This window comes from Capra hircus, chromosome 24 (genome assembly GCF_001704415.2).
Source record: "Capra hircus breed San Clemente chromosome 24, ASM170441v1, whole genome shotgun sequence".
NCBI lineage: Eukaryota > Metazoa > Chordata > Mammalia > Artiodactyla > Bovidae > Capra > Capra hircus.
This window is the reverse complement of record NC_030831.1, coordinates 21,683,998-21,705,558: the sequence shown is the minus strand read 5'-3', so window position 1 is coordinate 21,705,558 and position 21,561 is coordinate 21,683,998. Positions and strand designations below refer to the sequence as shown.

Here is a 21,561-nt window from a genome sequence, read left to right as displayed (position 1 = left end):
TCGGTGTTTAAAACGGTCTTCTTTGCGGCTGTTTCCAGATTTGGCAGTGTGGGGGAACTTTGGAGATTGTTACTTGCTCACATGTTGGACACGTGTTTCGGAAAGCTACACCCTACACGTTCCCAGGAGGCACAGGGCAGATTATCAATAAAAATAACAGACGACTTGCAGAAGTATGGATGGATGAATTCAAGAATTTCTTCTATATAATTTCTCCAGGTTAGCATTATTTTGTATTAGAAACACAAGACAAACTTTCTTGGTCTGATCCTAATGCATTCTGAGAAGAGGTAAGAAGGTGTGGAAAAGAAGCTTTGAGCAGAGTTGTTGTAAAGAATAAATGAAATTACATATGGTATAGAAAGTGCTTAGCAAAAGCCTGGTATAATATTTACATCACAGGAGACACAAGAGACACAGGTTCGATCCCTGCATCAGGAAGACCCCTTGGAGAAGGGAATGGCTACCCATTCAGTCTTCTTGCCTGGAGAATCCCATGAATAGGGGAACGTGGTGGGCTACAGTCCATAGGGTCACAAAGAATCAGACACAATTGAAGCGACATAGCACGCACAGGGGAACAATAATAATACATGATCCAGTATTGCAGAAATTACTGTTTTAGCCTAGGTACTTTCCATGTTTTGTTTTTTTTTTTAAACCTAACTGCAGCATTTAACATTTACATGAAATGGTCAAGTATTCCAAGGCCAGTGCCCTGTATCATGCCTCCAGGAGCTTTTCTCTGCTCTTCAGAGTTTTGTGGCAACAGCTGTTTCATCAACTATAAATCTGCCTGAATTATGATTCTATACTCTTCAGTCACCACAAGACTGTCTGGGGTTGAGGGGGGTGGATGCACAATTTAGGGAGCCTGTGTGAGAAATACCTGACTGGAAACAATTGCTCTGTTTAACATCTGTTTCATATTTGGGCAAAATTGATCTTTGTTTTTGCCTTAGCAAATATTAAAGTTTTGTGATCCCATGTAACTTACATTTGTATGTAAACTGTTCTCGTATGAATTTAATTTTTCTTTGGAAAACACATTATTTTCTTGTTTTATACCTTGGGAGGTAGATTTGTGGTATACCACAAAAATGATATTGCTTTTCCTGTTTGGCTTGTTAGATGCAATATATAAATAGAAATGTATTACCTGACAGAACATTAATAATTCAGTGACTTATTTCTTTTACCAGGTGTTACAAAGGTAGATTATGGAGATATATCATCAAGACTTGGTCTAAGGCACAAACTCCAATGCAGACCATTCTCTTGGTACCTAGAGAATATTTATCCTGATTCTCAGATTCCACGTCACTATTTCTCTTTGGGAGAGGTAAAAAAAAAATGTATTCTGTGTGGTTCTCACTGATTTGTAAAAAAAGGAATAGAGGTTAAACTTCTAACAAGGGAGTACCTGTATGTTAAAATTACTTAAACTCAAGTATGGGAAAGTCCTTGTTAGTTGATGCAGTCTGCCTCATAACTTGAAGTCTTATTAATTTACCCTGTTACATTTTATTAAAATAAGGCTCTACCTTTCACCTTTCACAGTTGGACTTTTGTTATATTAGTGTCTTCAATAGACTTATTTTAACAAACTGGTCCATTTAGTTGAAACCATATATTCCTGAAGGTGATATCCTAACATTAACTAGACTAAATCAAAGTTTGAGGAACTTCAAAGTAGAATTGTAAAGAACTGACAAGGAAACTTGTCAGTTTCCTTGAGTCTTTCCAGAAAGACTGTATAATAAGAAGTTGTGTTTTTAACACCTGTTTATTTTCCTTTTGGAGCCCCAAATCTCCATTTGGGCTTGTGGGTTAGCATGCGTACTCTGATGACGACTTTAGTCTTTGCTCTTAGAATTCAGAAGCAAATCTTCTTGAAACCTGAAATAATTTATTTATTAATGCTTATAATTTGTCAGCACAATTAGCTGAGCTTTTGGAGTTTGGATGCCCGTAGTGGAGGGTCTGCTTTGAAAGAGGCTTGCCCTTGCACTTTCTGGTGTAACTGCCGGGCAGCCTCAGGGGAGCATTTCCTGTGCCCTGTCTTCACCGTGTTCCTAGACTGTCAGTAGCCAGTCGCTCTGCTTCCAGCCAAAGCTGTGCCGTGTATAGGAAATCCAGACGGGTCCTTCCCTTAGTCCAAGGGTATGATCAAGTCAGGAGTCCCAGGGGGTTCCTAGGGCTGCTGTAGTAAACACCACAAACTGAGTGGCACGGAGCACGGGAATGGATTGTCTCGCGGCTCTAAGGACAAGAAATCTGAGATCAGAGTGTGGGCAGGCTTCTGAGGCCTGTAAGGAAGGCGCTCTCCCCTGCGTTGTTGTAGCTTCTGGTGGTTTGCTGACAGTCTGTGGTATTCCATGGAGTGTGGAAGCATCACCCTGATTTCTGCCTTCGTCTTCACATGGCATTCTCCCGTGTGCACATCTGACTCCAAATCTTCCCCCTTTACTAAAGACACCAGTCACACTGGATGGCCTACCCTAATGACCTCATTTCAGTTTGACTCCCTCTGTAAAGAACCTGTCTGCAAATGATGTCACATTCTGAGCGTAATGGGGGTTAGGACTCCAGCATGTGAATTTGAGGGGGCACGGTTCAGTCTGTAACAGAGCCTGAGCTAGGTGGGGCTGGATTGCAGTTGTGTGAAGACTTGGTTCACTTCCAGCTCAGGTATGCTCCTTAGGCCTGGTCTTTCAAAGTTTCTGAGTAATCGCACGGAGGGGTGTCTGTCTCCTCAGCCCTGACAGGTTTGCCTTTCTGAGGTTTTGATGTTAGTACTTGAGCCTCTCACCTTTTTCTGTGGGAGGACCAGCTGTTATTTCTTCAAGTCTCTTTCCAGCAGGAATTTGTCTCCTAAGCACCAGGAGATATGGACAGTTTCTGTTTTAATTTATTGACGTACCATCGATTTACAATGTTGTGTTAGTTTCTACTGTACAGCAAAGTGATTCAGTGATACATATATGTGCATATACATTATTTTTTATGTTCTTTTCCATTATGGTTTATCCAGGATATTGAATTTTGTTCTCTGTGCTCTACAGTTGTTTATCCATTCTATATATAATAGTTTGCATCTGCTAATCCCACAGTCCCAATCTATCCCTCTCCCACACCTTCCCCTCGGCAACCACAGATCTGTTCTCTGTGACTGTGAGTCTGCTTATGTGGCATAGATAAATTCATTTGTGTCATAGTGTAGATTCCACATATAAGTGATACCATTTGGTGTTTGGCTTGATGGTCTCTGCACCCATCCATGCTGCTGCACATGGCATTATTTCATTCTTTTTATTCTATTGTATATATCTACCGCACCTTCTTTATCTGCTCATCTGTTGAAGGACATCTAGGTTGCTTCCAGGTCTTAGCTATTGTAAACAGTGCTGCAGTGGACACTGGGGTGCATGTTTTGAATTACAGTTTTCTCCAGATATATGACTAGTAGTGGAATTACAGGATCATATGGCAACTCTGTTTTTAGTTTTTGAGGAATCTCCATACTGTTCGCCTTAGTAGTACACCAGCTTACATTCCCACCACCAGTGTAGTGAGGGGTCACTTTTCTCCACACCCTCTCCAGCACTTGTTATGACTTTTTAATGGTGGCTGGTCTGACCGGTGTGATGTAGTACCTAATTGTACTTTTGATTTACATTTCCCCAGTAATTAGTGATGTTGAGCATCTTTTTATGTGCCTCTTGGCCATCTGTGTGTCTTTGGAGAAATGTCTGTCTAGGTCTTCTGCACACTTTTTGATTGAGTCGTTAGTTTTTTGATAGTCGCATGAATTGTTTATAAATTTTGGAGACTAAATCCTTTGTTGATGACATCATGTACAGATATTTTCTTCTATTCTGTGGATTGTCTTTTTGTTTTGTTTATGGTTTCCTATCTTTAAGTAGGTAGTTGCATTAAAAAAAATGCAGTTTGGGTGAAAGTGTGGAGTGGAGATCTAAATTTAGGGGTTGTCAGTGTATAGGTGGTTTTTAAAACCACAGAACTTGATGAGAGCACCTTGGGGTGAGTGAATGTAGATGGACAAGAGGGAAGGAATGAGGAATAAGACATTAAAAAACTCCAAATTTAGACATTATGAAGGTGAGAGGGAATCAGCTAAAAAGATTGAGAAGGAGCAGGCATTGAAATAGGAAGATACCCAAGAGAATGATGTGCCAGTAAGTGAAGGACTTGCTTTAAGAAAGAGGAAGAGATTGACTGTGTGGAGCCTTGCAGAGAAGGGAGGAAGAAGAGTCCTGAGGACTGGCCACTGGGTTGGTAAGGGAGATGTTGTCCAGAAGCTCCCTCTCAGTGTGTCAGGCGGGTTCCCCTGGAGATTGGGAGGGACAGGGTCTCTGATGGCTTCATAGGAGATTAGGGGAACAAGTAGAGATGAGAAGCATGGACAAGAAACTGTGCTGTAAAGGTGAACAGAGAAGTGAGTGGTGGCCGGAGGGGTAAATGGGGTTAAAGAAGGGTTTCTCTGTTTAGTTTTACTAAGATGAAATGGTGCTGATGGCAGTGATACAAAGGAGGAAATTTGAAGATGCTAGAAAAGAGCCACTGATGGCTGGAGTCCCATGGAGGGGGGTCGTGGTAAGTTCTGATGCACAAGTTGGGAGGTGGTGGGGGGAGAAGGCAGTCCTCCACTGCACCAGGAAGGAAGGAAGAGGAGTGGGCCCAAGTCAGGTGAACTGTGGGTTGAGGGCTGGAAGCTGGAACTCTGAGGTGGACGTGAGAGGAAGCTGTCTGGTGACTTGATTCTTCAGCTGAACACAAGATTGTGGGCTGAGAGTGAAGGGGGATTGTTGGTGATGGGGGTTTGGGTAAAGAGGGGAAGACATAAAATAGAAAAGGATTAATAGGATATGGTGGAGCAGATAGATCACAGGGGGAGCTGCAGGGTGGTGAGGAGCCGCCTGGTCACAGCATCTCCAGAGCCAGGGCAAGCATGGATGCCCGTGTCTGTCCTTGGTAGTTACCGAGGCTGCTTCAGGGCTGCAGTGAGCGCCCTGCCTCTGAACTTTGTTGTGATTTAAGGAAGTCACCTCAAACACACGAGGGGTATGCGGAGTTCCTTGCCTCCTTAGTGAGCACCTGCGCCCTCTGCTGTAGCCTCATTCCAGTCAAGGAGGGCCCAGCGTGGGTGAGGCCATGGCAAGGCTGAGAGCAGTTGCTTATCTTTAAATGGGGCTTCCCAGGTGGCACTAGTGGTAAAGAACCCACCCAGCAATGCAGGAGATGTAAGAGACGCTGGTTCCATCCCCGAGTGGGGAAGACCCCCCGGAGGAGGGCATGGCAGCCCACTCCAGTATTCTTGCCAGAGAATCCCATGGACAGAGGAGCCTGGCAGGCTTCAGTCCATAAGGTGGCAAACAGTCAGACATAACTGAAGGGACTTAGCACAGCACCTTTAGGATAAAGGTTGAGGAGCCTTTTTTTTTCTTTCTTTCTTTCTTTGAACCGACCCAATTTTGGACAACACTTAGGCATTGTTAGCTAGGTCATATATAGGCGTATTACAAAGAGCCACTTGTCTAACCCACAGTAGCTGATTGCCAAGGCAAGCATGCCCTTTACCTGCCTCTTGCCAGCTGGCTTTGTGTATAAAGAACAGATTTTACCCTCTCTGTCCTGCTTGTTATTGCCTTAGTAACAGCTGGTTTTAAGCACTTACGCCCTTCATACCAGGCCACGCTGGCATCACGTGCTGGTGTGGGGACTGGGGTTGTTCATAAGCACCCACCACAGTGCAGCAGGGAGCTTGTGCTTGTGATCAGAGCTCCTCCTGTGTGAGCTTTCCTTCCCCAGAGACTAGAGCTTAGCCCATCAAGGATCACTTGTCATCTTACAAGGGCCCAAGGAAACTTGAAGTCAAGGATTTTAGAGCAGAAAGAAATCGGAAGGTGTACATTTAGTGTGTCTGGGTTCATGAAATCCCACTCTGTAATTATAGCTCTGATAGGACCTGAAACTGAATAAATGTGTTTCACGGTGATATCTAATCATTGTTAATGCAGGAGTTGAACTGTCCAAACAATAGCCATAGAAAGCAAATAATCCAATCTTTTACAGTTTAACCAGTGTTAAGGACTGACCATTTGCTTTTGCATCCTAAAATTTTCTGAGCATGAACTTCATGTCAAGCACCAGTCTGATGCTTTATGAATATTAACTCATTTTCCCAACACTTTGAGATACATATGTTATTATCCCCCACTTTACGAGTCAGTTAAGGCACAGAGAAGTGGTTTAATCAGCATGGCTCAGGTGCAGCCACAAAATGGAAGAGAGAGGGTTTGAACACAAGCGGTTTGGCGTGAGAGCTTGTGCTCATAACCACTGGCAGTCATGCTTTTTCTCATGTCTAACCAGTGTTACTCATGACTCTCACGGGAGAGAGTGAAAAAGTAAGCCTAGATTCCTTAGTAGTAAATCCTAAAATACGTTTAATTACTTACACTGTCCCCCCTAATGAGGTGCAAGAATTCTGGGGGAGACTAGCAGAAACCGAGAAACTGAGGCTCTGATTTCTTGCCTGGTTTCATTCACATTCACAATCATCAACTTGTAAGGTGGAAAATAACATTTTAGTGACAGCTGTGTACACCTAAGCTAAGGAAGGAAAATGAGTAGCTATTGTGGGCCTACTGGGTGTTGGTTTCTTCTGGGTCTGTGTCTGTTACCTTGCTTACAGATGAGAAAATGAGATTTTACAGCAACTTCTCCTGCTGATATCTGATGTCTCTCAAGGTGCCCATTAGAAAGGCAAGGGATAGGGGAGGAGAGGTGGATTTTATGGCCAAAAATATTTGGGAATTGCTGCTCTTGATATCTTATATTCTTCTATGCCTTCAGTCCCCACCGTACCAAGAGTCTATTGAAACGTTTTGAGAAGTTGTTCAGTAAAGAATATCTATTTAAATTTGTTAGTCCACCTCAGTCACTGTCCTGTCTGACTCTGCGACCCAAATGGACTGCAGCACGCCAGGCTTCCCTGTCCATCACCAACTCCTAGAGCTTAAACTCATGTCCATTGAGTTGGGGATGTTAATCTAGTATTTCCTAAACATACTTGATCACAAAATCCTTTGTTTAATGGCAGATACTGTTGTGCAAATCGTAGTTTTGGGAATCACTGTCTTAGAATACTGACCTGCCAAGGTCACATGGCTAGTAATGAGGCCCAGCCCTGCACGTCCCCCAACCCTAAGCTCTCATGCCTACCCATCTGCCTCCAGAAACCTTGAAAGTGTGGCCATTGCCCCCGACCACATACTTCAGATATCATTATGATTTTAAGTGTCAAATTTTGAGTAAACAAGTCTGGTACTTATTTCTATTCTAGTATGAACATTGAAATAAGTATATATCACCACCATTTCTACCTTCCACAGTTCGCTGGAAAGCAGGTGACTGGTTACATAGCCTTAAGGCTGTGTATAGAATTACAGTTTTGAACATCATGACCTAAATCAAATCCCTTATGATTATACAGTGGAAGTGGGAAATAGATTTAAGGGCCTAGATCTGATAGATAGAGTGCCTGATGAGCTATGGAACGAGGTTCGTGACATTGTACAGGAGACAGGGATCAAGACCATCTCCATGGAAAAGAAATGCAAGAAAGCAAAATGGCTGTCTGGAGAGGCCTTACAAATAGCTGTGAAAAGAAAGAGATGAAAAGCAAAGGAGAAAAGGAAAGATATAAGCATCTGAATGCAGAGTTCCAAAGAACGGCAAGAAGAGATAAGAAAGCCTTCTTCAGCCATCAATGCAAAGAAATAGAGGAAAACAACAGAATGGGAAAGACTAGAGATCTCTTCAAGAAAATTAGAGATACCAAGGGAACATTTCATGCAAAGATGGGCTCGATAAAGGACAGAAATGGTCTGGACCTAACAGAAGCAGAAGATATTAAGAAGAGGTGGCAAGAATACATGGAAGAACTGTACAAAAAAGATCTTCACGACCCAGATAATCACGATGGTGTGATCACTCATCTAGAGCCAGACATCTTGGAAAGCGAAGTCAAGTGGGCCTTAGAAAACATCACTATGAACAAAGCTAGTGGAGGTGATGGCATTCCAGTTGAGCTGTTTCAAATCCTGAAAGATGATGCTGTGAAAGTGCTGCACTCAATATGCCAGCACATTTGGAAAACTCAGCAGTGACCACAGGACTGGAAAAGGTCAGTTTTCATTCCAATCCCAAAGAAAGGCAATGCCAAAGAATGCTCAAACTACCGCACAATTGCACTCATCTCACATGCTAGTAAAGTAACGCTCAAAATTCTCCAAGCCAGGCTTCAGCAATACGTGAACCGTGAACTCACTGATGTTCAAGCTGGTTTTAGAAAAGGCACAGGAACCAGAGATCAAATTGCCAACATCCGCTGGATCATGGAAAAAGCAAGAGAGTTCCAGAAAAACATCTATTTCTGCTTTATTGACTATGCCAAAGCCTTTGACTGTGTGGATCACAATAAACTGTGGAAAATTCTGAAAGAGATGGGAATATCAGACCACCTAACCTGCCTCTTGAGAAATCTGTATGCAGGTCAGGAAGCAACAGTTAGAACTGGACATGGAACAACAGACTGGTTCCAAATAGGAAAAGGAGTACGTCAAGGCTGTATATTGTCACCCTGCTTATTTAGCTTCTGTGCAGAGTACATCTTGAGAAACGCTGGACTGGAAGAAACACAAGTTGGAATCAAGATTGCCAGGAGAAATATCACTAACCTCAGATATGCAGATGACACCACCCTTATGGCAGCAAGTGAAGAGAAGCTAAAAAACCTCTTGATGAAAGTGAAAGAGGAGAGCTTTAAGTTGGCTTAAAGCTCAACATTCAGAAAACTAAGATCATGGCATCTGGTCCCATCACTTCATGGCAAATAGATGGGGAAACAGTAGAAACAGTGTCAGACTTTATTTTTGGGGGCTCCAAAATCACTGCAGATGGTGACTGCAGCCATGAAATTAAAAGACGCTTACTCCTTGGAAGGAAAGTTATGACCAACCTAGATAGTATATTCAAAAGCAGAGACATTACTTTGCTGACTAAGGTCCGTCTAGTCAAGGCTATGGTTTTTCCTGTGGTCATGTATGGATGTGAGAGTTGGACTGTGAAGAAAGCTGAGCGCCGAAGAATTGATGCTTTTGAAGTGTGGTGTTGGAGAAGACTTTTGAGAGTCCCTTGGACTGCAAGGAGATCCAAGTAGTCCATTCTGAAGGAGATCAGCCCTGGGATTTCTTTGGAAGGAATGATGCTAAAGCTGAAACTCCAGTACTTTGGCCACCTCATACGAAGAGTTGACTCATTGGAAAAGACTGTGATGCTGGGAGGGACTGGGGGCAGGAGGAGAAGGGGACGACAGAGGATGAGATGGCTGGATGGCATCACTGACTTGATGGACGTGAGTCTGAGTGAACTCCGGGAGATGGTGATGGACAGGGAGGCCTGGTGTGCTGTGATTCATGGGGTCACAAAGAGTCAGACACGACTGAGCAACTAAACTGAACTGAATCCAACACTTCTTTAAAAATGTTTGTCCCTAATTTTTTCTTCTTCCAAAGGCTCCAAAATTAACTCCCACCAAACCAGCCTATTAAATGATCTACTGCCTCTTGACATCATTAAAGGATAGAACTGTTCCCAAAACTCACCCTTAGTCATCCTGGTTTTTCATGTCCTCAAAAAATCATCTCACACACTCCCTAGGTGAGGTAGCCCACATGTATTCCTACAAAGGAAGAGGATATTCCCTGAAAAGTGTCTTCTCTAGCAATTAGCATATGGAAAAACTGCCTGGAGAGCAGCTCAGAGATGCCACTTACATGTTAAGCCAGACAGAATCCCCTCTGCCCAGGGACCGAGCATCACAGCTGCCCTTCTACAGAAGTGCTTTCTCATTGAGTGTGTGAGGCTTCCCCTGCATTTTGTGGAGCAGTGCCATCAAGCCCCAGCAGAGAACTGACCACTCAATCCCTGACCACCCATCTTAGTGGGGCCACTTCCTGCTGATCAGCGTTCATTGCCACCAAGACAGGTGTTGGGAAGCCATGTTTCCAGTCCTTGGAGAACTCTACTTCTCACATCTAGTTGTTAGTAGTGTCCTCAAGGGATGGAGGCCCAGACCTCTTATGTCAGAAAACAATCCAGAATTGTTCTTAGAAATGGATAAAATAGTATAAGGGGTCACAGGTAAAACTCATAGAACGATGCCTAGTGCAGAGTAAGGGTGCTTTATTTGCTGTAATTGTTAGCGACATCAGTTACGGTAACAGAATCGCCAAAGCTGATATAAGATAGTTACAGAGTGATAGGGAGTCCAGTTACACTTGAGAACTGTACTTTTTAAATTTTGAGTCATATTCAGTTTGGTAAAAAGTAAGTATTTAACCAAAAAATCATCTCATGTGAGAGGGGGAAGCTGACAGTGATGTTGGTTCTTCCCTCATCATTTCTGTGACGTTTACCACCTGTCTTCAGAAACCTCTGTGTCTATATTTGGAAGAAAAAAATTGAAGAAAATGTAGGACTGGGGATTGGTAACTTTTTCAACAGTATAAGGAAATAATTTATATGGATATATGAGATAAAGGCTCATCTTGTCAAAATTGGAACTAAATGTTTTGTCATGTAAGAGAGCTGTGATCAAGTATTAATTGACTGCCCACTGAGGTGCAGAAAGATGTCTTTCATGCATATTTGTATCTAAGTATAAAACCTTTTATAAAATCTACTTATGAGGTAATAGGCTTCTGCTTTAAAATAATGGATAAAAAGATGGTGTATTATGCAGTAAAAGAATTCCTGGAGACTGATGTGATATGTTATACCCAGGAGTCTCCTCAGAGTCAGGAGTGGCAGGGTTATGTCAGAATGTTCAGGTAAAGAAATGTTAGCATTAAAGACTTGGAAAATCCTGCATTTGCTTGAACTGAATTTGAGGTTTTGATGGAATCGCCAAATGGAGGTGACTGGTGATAAGGCAGCAGTGCAGATTATTACTATTTCTAGGTCCACTCTGTGCTGGACTCCAGAGTAGGTACATGGATGCCCTGTCTCACCCAGCCTCAGCATAGAGCTGACTAGTCACTCTTAGGAAATTGTCCTCAGAGGGTCTGGATCATTTGGACTTAAACTGAGGCCCCTCTCTTAGGCCAAAGCCCCAGTTCTTATTCTGACCCTCTGGGAATAATAGTTATTCATACTTAGACTATTTTATCTCTGTTGTATCTTTATATGAAAAAAAATGCATCTGGACTTGTTAGTGCCTTATTAAAATAGCAGAGTAATATGTAGGCAGCACACGTTTATGAAAGTAAATGAGTTATTTGTGGTTTTAGCTTTACTGGCCTGTTATCCATCACACACAACTTTCCATCCTCATAGCATATAGTTTGTCCCGCACTTCTCTTCTGGCTTACCTGCTAACGCGTGAGAACAGGTTTGGGACTTTACAAATGTCTCTTAATTTGCCATATGCTTTTAAACTGCAGTGGTTCAGAGAGAAACGAATATCAAGGAACAGTGCTTAAACTATTCTTCCTAATTCTGATGACTGATTCAGCTTTTTACAGTAATAGACAAATATCTAACAGAAGAGTGGTGTTTGCACTGCAGTATGCGTAGGCTTCCCAGGCAAGCCAAGTTCTTGGTTCTTTGCTTAGAAAATACCCACCTTAAATCCCCATCAGAGTAGTTACCAAAAGCACTGCCCCCTTTTCATGGTGGCAAACAGTGTCCACAGGGAGTTGTTCGGTTGCTTTAAAATTATTAGGCAAAGTGGAGCTTACTGAGTTAAATACAAATTCCAGAAGAACAGCTTGGGATAAAAGAAAGAAATAAGAACTTAAAGGATTTCTCCTTGAAACACAAAAATTATCATATAAATAGTTAAGAGCTTTTTAGACCACAGAATCCTAGGCCATGATGTTCCCCCGCTCCCAACTCATAGACCTTGCCTCAGGAATTAAGGATTTAGTGGGAAGTTTGAATCAGTTTCAGTGTGTGTGTAGATCTGTACGTGTCTGTCTAGTGAACCTCTCTAACACGTGGTGTTTTCATTATTCATTTTCCCCTAGATACGAAATGTGGAAACAAATCAGTGTCTAGATAACATGGCTAGAAAAGAGAATGAAAAAGTTGGAATTTTTAACTGTCACGGTATGGGAGGTAATCAGGTGAGTATTTTAGTAAAGCTTTAAAGGGATACTTTTTGGCTTTGTTTTAATCTTCCCTTTTTGTCTGATGATATCATTCAGGAAACATTTTCCTACTTCTAAAGAGCAAATAATAAAGACCTTTAGAAGAATGGAGCCTTCAATCTAATGACTGTTTTTAAAATGAAACATTTGTAAACGGCCCTTTGTGAGAACTATATTTACATTATTGTACATGAGATTTATTTTGCCCTTTTTAGTCAAACAGATGACAACCCTTGACAATAAACTCAGTGTATACAGAGAACTTAAGGTCATTTTTTCTTCTCCTCTGCAAAAAATGGTGATGGCTTTTCTGAGTCATTTGTTCTCTATTATACTAATAAAAGTTCAAAAAGCATTTATTTTCAATACTTGTTTTTTTCCCTGCCAGATCCTTGGGTACATAAAACACTAACTTACTTTGCTGTTAAAACTTCTATGTGCGTTTTTGTTTATCAGGTTTTCTCTTACACTGCCAACAAAGAAATTAGAACAGATGACCTTTGCTTGGATGTCTCCAAACTTAATGGCCCAGTCACAATGCTCAAATGCCACCACCTAAAAGGCAACCAGCTTTGGGAGTATGACCCGGTGGTAAGTTATATTCCAGTTGAAAACAGGAATAAAAGTGTGTGTCATAGGGTATACTATATAAATTACTTTATACCTAGAAGAGTGAATTCTTATAGAGCCTGCATACTATAAATCAAATTGTTCTTATGCTCCCAAAGTTGACAGGAAATGCAATATAACTTAAAACACACATGTTGCAATCTGTCCAGTAACGAGTGTTGACTCTAGTCCTGGGTCCTTGGGTTACTACACACTCTCCCCTCTGTGTGTCCTCAAGCTCTGCCGTCCAGTGTGGTGGAAGTGGAACAGTAAGGGGGCTTTTAAAACTACTGAATTAAACATGTAGGTTTCATTAATAAAATTCTCTGGCTCCTCCTGTTTGTCAGTGACTTTATCTTTGCTCTCCTCTGGAGCTGCGCCCCCTCCCCACCGCCCGGGTGTGGTGCTCACAGAGAGGACGCAGAGCCTCTCCAGGAAACCTCCCTTCCTCTCCTCGTACCTGACTAACCTCCCAGCTGATGCTTGTGCTCTCCCGTTCTGGAGCCAGCACCGGCATCTTCAGGATGGGTTTCTCGGGTTGCTTTTCTCTGCGTCCAGCACTGGCTTTCTTCTCTCCACGTTGGGACAGACTTTCGTTGCTGCCTCATTTTCTGCATACCATCCTACTCTTCCCTTGTGTTGTATGACGGCGAGTGAGTGGCTGACACTCAGGCCTCTGGTTCTTCAACCCTGGCTCCTGCCTTGGCCTGACACTGCAGAAACAGCTCCTGGATACAAAGCCAGAGCTCTCACATCTCTTGTGCTTAACTTCTCTATAGCATTTACGACTGCTAAGCAGATACGTTTTCAAAATCCTCTTCCTGTTGCCTATAGATGCACTCCTGTTCAGTTTCTTCAGACAGCTTTCTCTCTTCGGCTTGCTTCACTCTACTGCTTCACCCTACCCCTTAAATGAGATCCAAACCAGGTTTTGACTTTGGCTCTCTTTTCTGCTTACACTATGTCACATACGAATCCTGGTCTACTTTCATCTTCGACCAGCTATTCCCCAACCATATCCAGTTCTTTGCTACTTTATATTTAAGGTCATACTATTCCCTGTGCCTGACAGATCCCGCCTGTTCTTGAGGGCCCAGAGCTGACATCACCCTCAGCCAGAAATTAGCTCTCTTTGTCTTCAGTATAATTGTTTCTGACCCCTGTGATTTTGTGCTTCTCTGTAGTTATTAGGTTGGTGAAAAAGTAATTGTGGTTTCAGACCACGAATTTTAAATCATTACAACTTGGTTCAAACACATCTTTATTAATCAAAACAGAAACCATTACAATCAACACATTTTTGCCAATGAGAAATAAGTTTATTGTAGCATAAAAATCCATGCTTCAGGATTCAGCAAACTCTTGGAAAGCATTTTCTGCCTCCTACTGGTTATGGAAGCGTTTTCCCTGCAAAAAGTTGTCGAGATGCTTGAAGAAGTGGTAGTCGGTTGGCGAGAGGTCAGATAAATATGGCGGATGAGGCAAAACTTGGTAGCCGAATTCATTCAGCTTTTGAGGCCTTAGCTGTGTAACGTGTGGTCGGGCATTGTCATGGAGAATTGGGTGCTTTCTGTTGACCAATACTGGTTGCAGGTGTTTCAGTTTTCAGTGCATCTCATCATGGGCTGAGCATACTTCCCAGATGTAATGGTTTTGCCAGGGTTCAGAAAGCTGTAGTGGATCAGACCAGCAGCAGACCACCAAACAGTGACCATAACCTTTTTTTGGTGCAGGTTTGGCTTTGGGGAGTGCTTTGGAGTTTTTGCTTGATGCAGCCACTGAGCTGGTCATCTCCTGTTGTCATATAAAATACACTTTTCAATGCACTTCCCAATCTGATCGAAAAATGATTTGTCGTCGTTGCATAGAATGAGAGAAAAGGACACTTCAAAATAACTTTTTTTGATTTGCGGTCAGCTCATGAAGGCACCCCTTATTGAGCTTTTTCACTTTGCCACTTTGCTTCAAATGCCAAATGAAGCAACTTCTCATGTAGTTGTTAAGAGGATCAGCTTCGATGATCCTCTCAATTGGCGTCATCAACTTCTGATGGCCGGCCACTGCACTCATCTTCAGGGCTGTTGTCTGCTTTGCAAAACTTCTTGAACCATCACTACACTGTATATTCATTAGCAGTTACTGGGCCAAATGCCTTGTTGATGTTGCAAGTTGTCTGTGCTATTTTACAATCCATTTTGAACTTGATTAAGAAAATCCCCTGAATCTGTTTTTTGCCTAATATCATCACCCTATTCTAGAATAATATAAAATACACAGCAAGTAATAAGTCATTAGCAAACAGAACAAGAAATGCACTTTAAAAAGATTGTATTCTAATAACAAATAGAGTTCAAGAATGCAACTGCAGTTACTTTTGCACCAACCTTAATATTTGTCTACCAGTATTTTTCTCCTCTATTAGTTGGAGCCTAGAGGATAGAGACCATGTTTTATAATTCCTGGGTCTCCCTTCACAGTATCAAACTATAGTTTATGTATACACACACACACGTATATGTATGTATGCGTGCAGTAGCTCAGTTAGTATGACTGTTGGAAATGGACTGAATATTCTGTTCTGGAGTTTTCCATGGTGCATGCTGCTGCCCGTTGGGTGTAACTGCCCCAGGTACTAAAGGATATATGGCATCTCTGACTCCAGACAGTGAATATCAGTGGCACCCCACAGTCATTATGAAACCAAAATATTTTTAAAAACCTCCCAATTGTATATATTTATTGAAAAATGACAGTATATTTAAATAGGTAACAGAAACCTATTTATAGTAGCATGAACAAATAGTGGGTTTTTTCCCTTAAGTCTGGAGGTAAGTGGCTGGTGTGGATTCAGTGACACAGTGCTATCAGGGGTAACATTGCAGCAATATTCTCGGCCGTTTTCTTGTGGCCACTAGAAGGTGTCACTCCCAACTCAAGGCAAGAAGAAAAGACGACGGGTACGCTGCTCCTTGAATTCCTCTTTATCAGGAAAGCCAAAGCTTTTCCTGGATCCTCCACAGCAGTCTCTGCTAGGTCTTATGGGCCAGAACTTCTCAGAGTGATCCACCAGCTGTGCGGGAGGCTGGGAAAGCAGGCATTTGCTTTTCCAGTCTTTAGGATATGATGTAGCTGGGAGGCAGAGGGTGGGAATGGCTTTTGGCAGACTGTGTATAACCTATACAGTCTACCACAACAGTTTTTCAAAAAGCAAATGTTTGATTAGAAATTAAGGCACTTGAGATGATTTACAATACTTTGAAAGAACCATTTACGAGTGTAAAGTTTTAAAAGCCCTGGAGCATTTTGCAAGCAGGCTGGGTTTTCTCGGAGGCAGGCTCCACTCTGAGGTCGGCTCCACTCTGAGGTCAAGCTTAGCGTTCAGGATGTTTATTAGGGAGCACCCTTTAGATCAACACCTGTGGAAAGGGAGATGGCAGAACTGGGCAGAGGAGGAGTTAGGCTGCAGCGGGGGTCTCACAGCTTGGCTTACTGCACAGGGGGCTCTGGACGGCCCGTCAGAGTTCTGCTGCCTCCAGCTGAAAGTAGCAACCTGGAAAAATAACATTTACGTCAGTAGTGTATCATTTAAACCTAAAGTTGTGAAATCTTAGATTTCAAAGGAATCCTAGAAATAAAATTCAGGACCTTGTTTAATACATGTAAATATTGAAGCCCAGAATAGAAATTAATTGCCCGGGGTCACCGAGCAGGTAAACAGTGCTACCAGAAGTCTTGTTTATATTACATATTGCAGAGTTTATGATACTTGGCTCTTTTGCTTTGACTGCTTGTACCTGTCCTTTCTGGAATGAAAATGTAGATTTTATCACAGTTACATTGAAAGGCAGGGAGCAGCAAATTTTTTATGCAGTGATAACTATAGCTTTATCCTCCTTTCAGAGGTTATAGTCAGTCCACTGCCTTCATAACCCCTTTTCTGTGCAGATGCTGGTCAGTACTGGCAGAACCTCTGCTGCGTACGGTGGCCACAGTCCCCACACAGTCACGAGCCCCAGAACTCTGTCCTGTGGTCAGCAGCCAGACAGCTGTGTCTTGAACAGGGCTTCTTACCAGCAGCCAGGTCTCCTGAAGGGAGTGGCAGCCCCCTGAAATTAGGGGGATTCTGTCTTAATTTTGAGTAAATACCCAGCATGGATCAATAACCTCTTTGTTAACAAGCTTACTTTAATGATTCTAAATAAGTGAAATAATGCGTTTTTTTACTTTAATACTGACAATGGGCCCGATGAAGGTGGCCACCCAGAGAAGCTTTGAAGGGCCTGTGGAATGTTCGAGGGGTTCTTTTTAAAGTGCTCTGTTTTCGTCCTACACACGACCGAAGGCCTTGGCAGCAGTGGTATGTGTGGGGACCTTCGGCTCTTGGGGCTGCCAGACCGTCCGCAGCTGCTCAGGACGCTGTGGAACGTTCTGACAGCGAGTGACTGAGCTGGCCGTGCTCTCTGCACACTGTCTTAATGTTTGCTCACGCCTCGAGAAGTATCTCTCCCCATTTCATTGATAAGGAACCTGGGGCTCACTCCAGAAACGTCTTAACTGCAGAGCCCATCCCCTCAACCCATAAACTACACGGCATGTGCATAAAAGTAAAACCAGCCACAGCCATGCTGACTCTTCCACGTCTTATTGAAGCATTTATAAGGATTAAGTGTCTAATCCTGAAGTCGGTGTGGATAGTAAACTGTGACATCTTATCAACTTCCGCTTGGGTCACAACGCAGAAGAAGAAATGACTGAAAGCTAAGATAGCTGTGTTGTAGACAGTCATCAAGTTTTGCTTTGTTTGAAGTTCAAATAGGTACAAAAGAGGCCTTGTAAGAAAAACACCAATACAGTATATTAACACACAAATCTATGGAATTTAGAAAGATGGCAATGATGACAGCCTATATGCAGGACAGCGAGAGAGACACAGATGCATAGAACAGAGTTTTGGACTCTGTGGGAGAAGGCAAGGGTGGGATGATTTGAGAGAATAGCGCTGAAACATGTCTATTACCACATGTGAAATAAATAGATGACCAGTCCAGGTTCGATGCATGAAACTGAGGACACTCAGGGCTGGTGCGGGGAGCGGGGTTCGGGATGGGGGACACATGTACACCATGGCTGATTCATGTCAATGTATGGCAAAAACCACCACAATATTGTAAAGTAATCAGCTTTCCTACATAGTTGCTTTGGAGTTCTTCACCTGACCAGGGCTTGGTATCATATTCATGAGTATGGTCAGTATGTGTCTCTTAATGCCCATCTGTCCTTTTTAATTTTTTTTTTAGTTTTCCTAAAAATCAACATGACAGCATCAGGTCTGGAATGCAAACAAGTAGAGAGGAAGACACGTGGCCACATCTGTCAGCCACTTACTAAGGACTGTTTTATAAACCTTGTGAGTTTAGTCTTCAGAAAGACCTGAGTTTCCAAGAACTTAAAGTTTGGAATCGGAGTTAATTTGAATGGCCTTGTTGTGGGAAAATGAAGCAGTTTTGAAATACCTTTTGGAAAATAGGCTGAGGATCCTAAATTGGGAATCACTAATAAGATCTTTTTTTTTTGTTTTAGGAAATCAAAGCACAAAAAGGGATTTTCCCACAGTATTGCAGAGCTTACTGCAGAATTGGGACTTAGAATTAAGGTCATCTGATCGCAGCTCTAGCATAATCCTCTGTAGTCCCCATGCCTCCCCCCAGCGTTGCTGTCTTTACATAGATACATTCCTCCAGTGTCTTAAATACTCTGTATTTTATATTGCAAAACAAAATACTTTTCTACAAAGGAACTTCATAATCACAAAAATATGGCTGTGGAGGTGCTTTGGTTTCTGTTTTCCACGTTCACATTAAGACTTGTTTCCTGTCTCTTTCAGAAATTGACCCTGCAGCATGTGAACAGTAACCAGTGCCTGGATAAAGCCACAGACGAGGACAGCCAGGTGCCCAGCATCAGAGACTGCAATGGAAGCCGATCCCAGCAGTGGCTTCTTCGAAACGTCACCCTTCCAGAAATATTCTGAGACCAAATTTACACAAAAAAAGGAAAACGTAAGGACTGACTGGGCTACCTCAGCATACATTTCTGCCACATTCTTAAGTAGCAAAAAAAGGAAGTGCTTTCCTTCTGCAGGATGTAAGGTTTATCAGCCATTAAAACTTTATAGACTGCCCTCGCTTCCACTAGCTGTGAACCAGCCTTCCTGTCCCAGGACGTGCAACTACGTAGTAGCGAGACTGTGCACACTGATGTTTACAAGGTTGAAAGAGTCGCTCATCAAGAATCATCGTAAAGAATACTCAGACTGAAACAATCTACGAACTGCGCTTTCCAGAGAGCTGCACCTTTTATGGTTTGCTTGCACATCAGTGACTTCCGCTGAATGTGCTGTCATAATGAAGAGATGTCTAAGATTTTTTTTCTGATTAGAACTGGTAGCCAGTATATTAAATACTGATATAAAAATAAATGAAAAAGAACTGGAACCAGATTCAGAATCATGAAAACATTTTTACAACAATTTAAAAAACAAACTATATTAAACAGGGTTTAAAGGAAATTAAAACAGAACTATGAAAAGTACAATTTGTTATAGTATAGTATCAAATTTCTATATAGATTTTATACCTCAGTGGGGAAAAATAACTGATTCCAATGACATTCATTCTGTTTTCATCTGTGATAGTCATGGATGTGTTTTTTTCCTTGGGGTGCTGAAATTGAGCTGAAAAAAAGTGGCTCTTTGAACGTAGTTTTAATTGCTTTCTACAGTTTTTTTTTTTTTTTTCTGGTTTGTGGGCTGTTGGAATTGTAATTTTTAATTGCCTTCAAAAAATGGAGATTTAAAGTGGTGTCTGGTCTCAGTGAACAAGTTAGATATCTCAGTTGTTCTTGGGTCAACTGGCTTACAGACTTTGCTCACACACACACACAAATTTCTTATTAGAGTTTCAACTTCCTAACTTGATTCAACTGATTATGCTTACTTAACACCCAAGATTCATACTACTGTACTACAGATTTGTTTTCACAGCAATAAATCTTCTGTTTTTGTTTATGATTCCACTCAACAAAAGGCCTGCAGAAGTGATTCATAATTTGGGTATTTGGAGATGATACGTTTGATGGTTTTTGGAAAAGTTTTTTCACTCCATTTTTGGATGTGCTTCATTGTCAAGTGCATATTTAGATTAGGTTCTTGAATTGTAATGTTGATCTGCTGCTTTTTTTTTTTTTAATAAAATCTGACTGAAAATGTTTAATTGGCATTTTTTAATGAGTTAACCAAAGAAGTGCAGCTATTATTCCATATTATTAGGCCTGCATTTCTTCCCTAAATTCCACTTAGGGTACATCGGTTTTCTTGTTCCAATCTTAAATACAAGATAACCTGAGGATCAATTAAAAGTTCAGTATCAATTAAATTAGCGTTTTAATCTCATGGAAAGAAATCTAATTGTAACATTTTTCCTGATATGTGAGGCAATCCATTGGCAAAAATTACATGTATTTTCCTATTTGTAAGATTATATTTAATGATCTTTTCTTTATCAGAGACTCTCACTGCAGGTAGTGCTATTTCTTGTGCCTAAGACTGTTTCTGAAAGTTGCATCACTAATGATACTTGCCAAGTTGAGTGTACAGAAAGTTACTCACACCATATTCAAGTTAATACCAAGCACATGTGGCTGCTGTAGAGTGAAGCTGTAGTACAGACTGTGTAAATTCTGTCCCCAGGAAATCTGAGACAAAGCAAATGCTGGATGGGGTTTTTTCCCTACTCCATGAGCTGTGTTTCTCTCTTTGGTAGGCCTTACGCTTGAATAAATCGGATGTCTAATCAGTAAATTATTTTCATGCTCAGAATTTCAGGATTTTGTACCTAGTGTAGGTTGGTCTTATTTCTTACTGTAAGAAAACTTACCAACAATGTGATTTAAGGTTTTGTTGTGTTTTTTTTTTTTTAAGAGGGGGATGTGAGTGATTTCATTCATGGGTACTTTTAGAACCTGATAGATAATCCCATTGCCTTTATTTTTCTAATTAAAGAATTCCTAAATACTTTGAAAATATAAAATATTCCTGAATAGTTGTGCCTTATACTGGTTTTATTTGAAGTTAAAAATGGATCCCTGCTGTTTATAGCTATTTGTAGATTAGGCAGTGTGGTCCTCACTGTTGTAAATTAAATTGGGAAGAAAGGAATGAATGAAAAAGACGATGAAAAGATTTGATTATCGACCAGTGAATAATTCATGAATGTGACGGTTAAGGATAATTCAAATCTCACAAATCTGTTCACCCTACTCTAGTCCCAACCCATTTTAATATGTCTTTCTGGTCTAATTGGGATCTTGAAAAACAGTACTTTGTTCACCATTCTGCAAATAAGAGGCAGCATGTAGGCCATGTCCTCATTTCCCTGTTGTACATTCAGTTGAAAAACAAACGTTCCTCTGTAAAGCTCTGGTGCTGTCTCCATTTTTCAAGAACTATACCAAGAAAAAATTTAACTCCAGAATTATATGTTCTTCAAAGGAGAAGGTAATCAGAAAGAAGGTAATATTTCTGAGGTGATAACTGTGAAAAAAGGTATACAAAAGGCAAATCCCTTTTTACTCTGGAAAATCAGATGTCTTATGACACTGCCCATACTGTCTGATTTCTTGAAGTGTGTTTGATAAACCTATCAGAACTAACAGT

General features: G+C 41.5%; 1 protein-coding gene across 1 annotated transcript in view; it reads left to right on the top strand.

The window, feature by feature from the left end:
• Positions 1–20,947, top strand: part of GALNT1 (polypeptide N-acetylgalactosaminyltransferase 1) — a 78,461-nt gene extending 57,514 nt beyond the window's left edge. The window contains exons 8-12 of the mRNA XM_005696978.3: positions 39–219; positions 1,203–1,342; positions 12,117–12,215; positions 12,696–12,830; positions 18,733–20,947. Of these exons, the coding sequence (XP_005697035.1) occupies positions 39–219; positions 1,203–1,342; positions 12,117–12,215; positions 12,696–12,830; positions 18,733–18,879 (702 nt within the window). The 3' untranslated portion in view covers positions 18,880–20,947. The remainder of the gene's footprint in view (positions 1–38; positions 220–1,202; positions 1,343–12,116; positions 12,216–12,695; positions 12,831–18,732) is intronic.